This window comes from Arabidopsis thaliana, chromosome 5 (assembly GCF_000001735.4).
Source record: "Arabidopsis thaliana chromosome 5, partial sequence".
Taxonomy (NCBI): domain Eukaryota; kingdom Viridiplantae; phylum Streptophyta; class Magnoliopsida; order Brassicales; family Brassicaceae; genus Arabidopsis; species Arabidopsis thaliana.
In genome coordinates this window covers 23,371,475-23,377,632 of record NC_003076.8, presented here as the reverse complement: position 1 = coordinate 23,377,632, position 6,158 = coordinate 23,371,475, and the positions used below count along the sequence as shown (strand labels likewise).

Below are 6,158 nucleotides of genomic sequence, written 5' to 3'. Positions count from 1 at the left end.
GCCGTTCTGATAAATTTATAATGATTGATATTAAACAACATGTATAACTTCGTAAACATCACGTTTGTATGGAGTTGGGTGGGACTTGAGAAAACTAAAAACAGACCCAACGATAACACATTTTCTAATGATGTTCTTAATCCTTTAATTCACAAATAGATACGTAATGCGAACGGTACAAATGACACATAAATGATAGTAATGATAATTTCGAATATGGAAATAAGTAATCGACATGGTCTGTTACTTATTTTCTATTTTTAAAATAAATGGTATCCATCAATGATCAATCACACCCAATTCTCCTTTAGTTTTTTGTTAAGTCGCAACCAAAATTTAATACAACTCAACTATACCGACAATGAAGTATTTCCTTTCATTATTGTTTTTGGACCATAGCCTACAATTATTTAAATACAAGTCTTACATAAATCCATTAATGATAGAATCTTTTTCCGCCAACAAATCCACGATATATACGTATGATAAATAAAGTAAATCTCTAACTTATATGATTACAATAAATATATTATAAACAATCTCAATAATATTCATCAACTAGTGGCAACTTTTACAAACTCAAGAATCGATCAATCAATAACTTACAAGACAAGAAAGAGAACATTCTTTGTTCTTCCGTAAGAAGGAAGTCACACTCCACATCGATGGTTCAAGAGACAAATAGCTAATTAATTAATGTTTGGTTCGTACAAATCCAAGTTCACGTGTCCTCCTCCTGCTTCACCATGTCGGTATGGCTTCGAATCGATATCTGTCGCAGTCTTGAGCACCACATGCTGCGTATAGAGACCACTCAAAACGTGATTGAATAATAACATCAAAAGAAACAAAACTCTTTGTTAATTAATCACATTTAACTGTCTTAATTTATACCTTAATTTGTGTCCTGTTATATGTATAGGTGACGTGGACATTGCCGTCTCCGGCTTGTATAACAGCCGGGTACGAATACTCCATTCCCGGAGATTCCTCCAACGTTAAAATATCGGTCCATGAATCACCGTCGTCTAAAGAAACTCCTAATTTGAGCACACCTCTTGAGTCTGTGTTGTAAGCAAGCACTAGCCTACCATCCTTAAGCTTGACTCCATCAATACCTGTCAACATTTTCTTCAATAAAATCGCGCTAAAACGAAGACTAGTTATACAATGTGTTTAGTTTCGATTTCAAGAAACCTGAATTTGGGTTTGGGAGAACCGTTGGTACTGCAAAACTCCAGTTCTCACCGCCATCCAAAGACTCTGAGATACAGATTCTGTCAATGCCAGTAAAGGATCTGAGTAAAATCCGTAAGTTCCCAGCTGCGGTTTGGTATGGAACTGGTTGGATCACGCTAAGACTCTTGCCTTGAATGTATATTGGCCCTTTCTTTCTCCATGTTCTACCCGCATCTGAAGTGACCTGAATCAACCAACACATTTCAGTGTAAAATCATTGTAGCATACTCTAAATATAGAAATCAAACTAAATAGTTTTAAGAAACCTCCATCCATGCTCCCCAAGAATTCCAACTCTCAACAGATGATCCGCAAAGGAGAGTACCGTCTTCAAGCAAAATGGGCTGCAGAAGAAAGAAGAGATGAAGAAGGAAGCTTAAGCTAAGTCTCTAACCAGTACAAAAGGTTTAGTCTTAATCGAGTAATCGAGTCTGCGCAACGCAACAAGTACCTTGTTTTTGATAGGACCGAGAATCCCAGGAGGAAGCTGTTCTCTTTCAGTCCAAGTTATACCTTTATCATATGATCGTTTCATGCAACCACTCCATCTGAGCTTTCACCAAAACACTTAACATATCAAAGAAATGTAACAAAACAAAAAAGAGTTACTCGGTTGATTGAAAGACATACTTTTGAACCTCCTGGCCGATTTTGTAGAACAATAAGAGCTCATGAGATGGAAGTTTGAACAAGACAGGGTTATACATTGGAACTCCTGGCTCTTCATCAACAATAACCGGTGAATCCCATTGACCATCCTGAGAAAACCAATCAATTATTACACACAATTATAACCTCAGAGAGTCTCTAAATGATTGAAAAGTCTATATAATACCTTGAAATGCTGCAACCAGATTTTGACATCAGGTGCTCCTTCCCTGGTGCCTCCGAAATACGCAGCCAAGAAATGATCTTTAACAACCTTTTCACAAAATGTAGAAATTCAGAACCCAATCCATCACTGATACTACTAAAGATCCAGTCAAAGAGACTTGTGGTGATCTTAACCTCAACTATGGTAGAGGCATGACAACTCTTGAAGGGAGCAGAATCAGCAGGAAATGTGAATGTCTCAAGCAACACTTTAAATTCTGTTTCTGACATCTGAGAACTTTTCATCACTAAACATATCAACATTACTCATGATACAAAGTTTCTTCTTTAAATTCCATGATCTCAGATATAACATCACATGTGCATTGCTCTGATCTAAGACAATACCATATTAGCTTACAAAGAAGTCAAATTGGGTAAACATTCAAGTTTCCCCAAATCGGATTCCCAGAAAAAAGTCTATAGTAATCGGAGTTACAAGTTTTCGTCTTTCCGAGAATTCAAGTTTGCAAAACCCTAAAAACTTAACCTTTGAAAAAATGCAAAACATAGACAATGAATACAAGATGAGCTTACCTTAAAAGTCTCAAACTTTCCAGTTTCAGTTTCTGTTGAGTGGAGTCAACTCTACTTCGGTGGTGATGACATTGACAGTGCTCAGATCCACCATTAACGTTTTCCTTTGTGATTTGCAGATTTAACTCTACAGGCTTTTATAAACAGACAACAGGCCTATAAAAGCCCAATGGGCTTATATAAATAACAAAAAGTTGGTAGTTAATGAGAAGGGAACGGTTTTTATTTGTCCTGAAAATAAGCTCAACGGTCGAAAAAAACAAAACAAACAGAAAAATCAGAACAAATCTCTTCCTCTCGGATCGGTTTCAATTTTTGGTTTCCTTTTTCTCCTCTAACGAATTTTTCGTTTTCAGATTTTATTCTTTCTTTCATCAAAAAACAACAACAAAGATTCTTATCTTTTCACAAAGAACCCAGAATTCCCAATTTGTTCTGTTTTTCATATACTGATTCTTCAGGAAGATAAAAAGTTTCGATCTTTTTTGGCAGAGCGAGAGAGAGAGAGAAAGAGATGGAATCACCGTCGATTGGTGATTCATTGACGGCGAGGATGATTCCACGACATTCATCTCTCGACTCATTCGGAGCAATGAAAGTCTCTTTATTGGTCAATCTCGCGAGCATAAGAGTCTCTAAAGCAGAGCTTCGTCAAAGAGTTATGCTTCCTCAATATCTCCGCATTGCAATACGCGATTGCATTCTTCGTAAAGACGATTCCTTCGACGCTTCCTCCTCTGTAGCACCACCGTTAGAAAACAACGCGTTGACGCCTGAAGTTCCTTTGATGGTCTTCGTTAATCCCAAAAGCGGTGGTCGTCAAGGTCCACTCATTAAAGAACGTCTCCAGAATCTTATTAGCGAAGAACAGGTGTATGATTTAACGGAAGTGAAGCCTAATGAGTTTATTCGATATGGATTGGGATGCTTAGAGGCATTTGCGTCTCGAGGAGACGAATGTGCTAAAGAGATTCGTGAAAAGATGAGAATTGTGGTACTTTTTTCCATTGCTTGATCTACAATCAAAGATTTGAAAATGTGTTTTTTTTTTTGTTATTGCCACTGGTTTGATCACTCATTACAGGTTGCAGGTGGAGATGGAACCGTTGGTTGGGTTCTAGGATGTCTCGGTGAACTTAATTTACAAAACCGGTTACCCGTTCCTCCGGTTTCGATAATGCCACTCGGAACGGGAAACGATCTTTCAAGAAGTTTCGGATGGGTGAAAAAGAGATCTTATTGTCTTTTTTTGTATCTTTAATCTTATAAAATACTCTGTTCTAATTAGGGTTTATGTTGGTTTTCTTAGGGAGGTTCATTCCCATTTGCGTGGAAATCTGCGATAAAACGAACACTTCATAGAGCAAGTGTTGCTCCTATAAGCCGTTTAGATAGGTAAAATTAGTACCGCGAAAAAGCGTGATATGAACACTTTGTTTCTTGAGCTCTCTGCTTAATCTTTTGATGTTGAAATCTTGATGTAGTTGGAATATTCTGATTACAATGCCTTCTGGTGAAATTGTGGATCCTCCTTATTCTTTAAAGGCTACACAAGAATGTTACATTGACCAGGTTTATAATTTCATTAGTACACAAAATTGAAATTCTTTTGTGATTATTAGTCTTTGGTTTTAATGAGTTAATTTTTGTGTTGCAGAATTTGGAGATAGAGGGAGAGATCCCTCCATCGACGAATGGCTATGAAGGAGTCTTCTACAATTACTTTAGTATAGGTATGGATGCTCAAGTGGCTTACGGTTTTCACCATTTGCGCAACGAAAAGCCTTACCTTGCAAATGGCCCTATCGCCAATAAGGTTTTACCAAATTCTCTTGAGAATGATAATTTTCTCTAAGACTTTTTTTTTTATATCAAGAAAGAAAGCTAACATTTTGTTGTTGCAGATTATATACTCGGGATATGGTTGCTCTCAGGGTTGGTTCCTCACTCACTGCATAAATGACCCAGGTTTAAGGTATATACTAACACCAAGACAACAAATGTTACAACTTACAACCTCAAATTGTGGTCTTAACACGTTTGTAATTATCTGGTTTTAGGGGTCTCAAGAACATTATGACATTGCATATAAAAAAGTTGGACTCATCCGAGTGGGAGAAAGTACCAGTTCCCAAAAGGTATCTACAGAATAGAAACAAGAACACAAATGAGACAGAACACTTTTAAATCTCATAATTGGGTTTCTAATGAAAGATGTGTGTTTGCTTGTTTTTGGGACAGTGTAAGAGCAGTTGTTGCATTGAATCTACATAGCTATGGAAGTGGAAGAAACCCTTGGGGAAATCTCAAACAAGATTATCTTGAAAAAGTAAAACAAAGCTCATTTTTTCGTCACTTCACAAATCTACTTATCAATTCTCCTTCTTATTAACGGTTGCTTGTGTTGTACGTAACAGAGAGGTTTTGTGGAGGCACAAGCCGATGATGGACTACTTGAGATCTTTGGGTTAAAGCAAGGATGGCATGCTTCCTTTGTTATGGTTGAGCTTATATCTGCCAAACACATTGCACAGGTACTTCAATTCAAACAAACCAAACCGTTTTTTTTTTTGACAAAATAGGGTCGATCTACCAAACTAGTATTATATCATCAATAATTAACAAGTATTTTAGTTTAGTGAACTTCTCCAAACCCCATTTACATATCTAACATTTACAATTACACTACATAAATATGGATGATATATGTCTTTGGCAAATCGTGGTAGCTAATGTGCAAAAACTTGGGTTTTAACGAACAGGCGGCAGCGATAAGGCTGGAGATAAGAGGAGGAGACTGGAAAGATGCGTTTATGCAAATGGATGGAGAGCCATGGAAACAGCCTATGACCAGAGACTACTCTACCTTTGTTGACATTAAGAGAGTCCCTCACCAGTCTTTGGTCGTCAAAGGAGATTGATTATTATCTTAACTTTTTTTTTTATTAAATTAAGGAATGTCTTAAATTAATCTCTTCTTATTATAATATGTCAACAATGTAATTGTGAATAACAAAAATACATGGAAAAGTATATACTTATCTACGATTTAAAGACGACAGAAATGGCAAGGCTGGTTTCAGACAAGAAGTAACTAAAATTTTGGAGTGGAGGATGAGTAGACGAACACTCATAGAAGAACATATATAATTGGACCAAAGAGTTATAACTTTCATAAAGTACTAATTTCCATTTGTACGTACGAACCACTTGCAATTTCTCTGTATCTTTTAGACTTTTAGTACCAAATCCACTATATGTAAATCATGTATAAGGGGTAAGTTTTTTTTTCTTTTTTGGTCAAATGGGTTAAGTTTCAAAACTAAATAATCTACAAATTAGTTGGTGTATTGATGCTTCACTTCATATAATTTACGACGTAAAAATCTAAATATAAGTATGGGTTTCAAAATTCAGCAGCACATAAAGTATTTTCCATAATATATTTTCAAGAAATATAACTTCTTCTATATTTCAAAATCGTTACAATTTGTTTTGAATAAGAATGT

At 36.2% G+C, this 6,158-nt stretch overlaps 2 protein-coding genes across 6 annotated transcripts; one reads left to right on the top strand and one right to left on the bottom strand.

Moving 5' to 3' along the window:
* Positions 1-403: 403 nt before the first annotated feature.
* On the bottom strand, positions 404-2,760 carry AT5G57700 (BNR/Asp-box repeat family protein; the record flags this gene model as incomplete). 5 transcript variants are annotated; one of them, NM_125153.4, is made up of 9 exons in its annotated part: positions 404-797; positions 895-1,118; positions 1,198-1,423; positions 1,506-1,583; positions 1,691-1,787; positions 1,870-1,997; positions 2,075-2,161; positions 2,248-2,343; positions 2,650-2,760. In NM_125153.4, the coding sequence occupies 8 exons, from the start codon at positions 2,341-2,343 to the stop codon at positions 690-692; spliced, it is 1,044 nt and encodes a 347-aa protein (NP_568864.2). In that variant the 3' UTR covers positions 404-689. The 5 variants fall into 5 exon arrangements, with proteins under 5 accessions (NP_568864.2, NP_001078763.1, NP_851204.1 ...); NM_180873.2 differs by having other exon boundaries at positions 491-797; positions 2,248-2,360; positions 2,650-2,759; NM_001345270.1 differs by having other exon boundaries at positions 491-797; positions 2,248-2,350; positions 2,650-2,759.
* A 196-nt stretch (positions 2,761-2,956) lies between these two features.
* DGK4 (diacylglycerol kinase 4) lies at positions 2,957-5,958 on the top strand. Its single transcript, NM_125152.3, has 10 exons — positions 2,957-3,643; positions 3,734-3,871; positions 3,959-4,044; positions 4,134-4,221; positions 4,307-4,465; positions 4,554-4,624; positions 4,710-4,787; positions 4,891-4,978; positions 5,067-5,183; positions 5,412-5,958. The coding sequence occupies exons 1-10, from the start codon at positions 3,164-3,166 to the stop codon at positions 5,568-5,570; spliced, it is 1,464 nt and encodes a 487-aa protein (NP_200577.2). The 5' UTR covers positions 2,957-3,163; the 3' UTR covers positions 5,571-5,958.
* The last annotated feature ends 200 nt before the right edge of the window (positions 5,959-6,158 follow it).

Coding starts and splice junctions, on each gene's coding strand:
- DGK4 (NM_125152.3), top strand. CDS start 3,164: ATGGAATCACCGTCGATTGGTGATTCATTGACGGCGAGGATGATTCCA. Junction 4,979..5,066: donor AACAAGATTATCTTGAAAAA/GTAAAACAAAGC, acceptor TGTACGTAACAG/AGAGGTTTTGTGGAGGCACA. Junction 5,184..5,411: donor CTGCCAAACACATTGCACAG/GTACTTCAATTC, acceptor TTTAACGAACAG/GCGGCAGCGATAAGGCTGGA.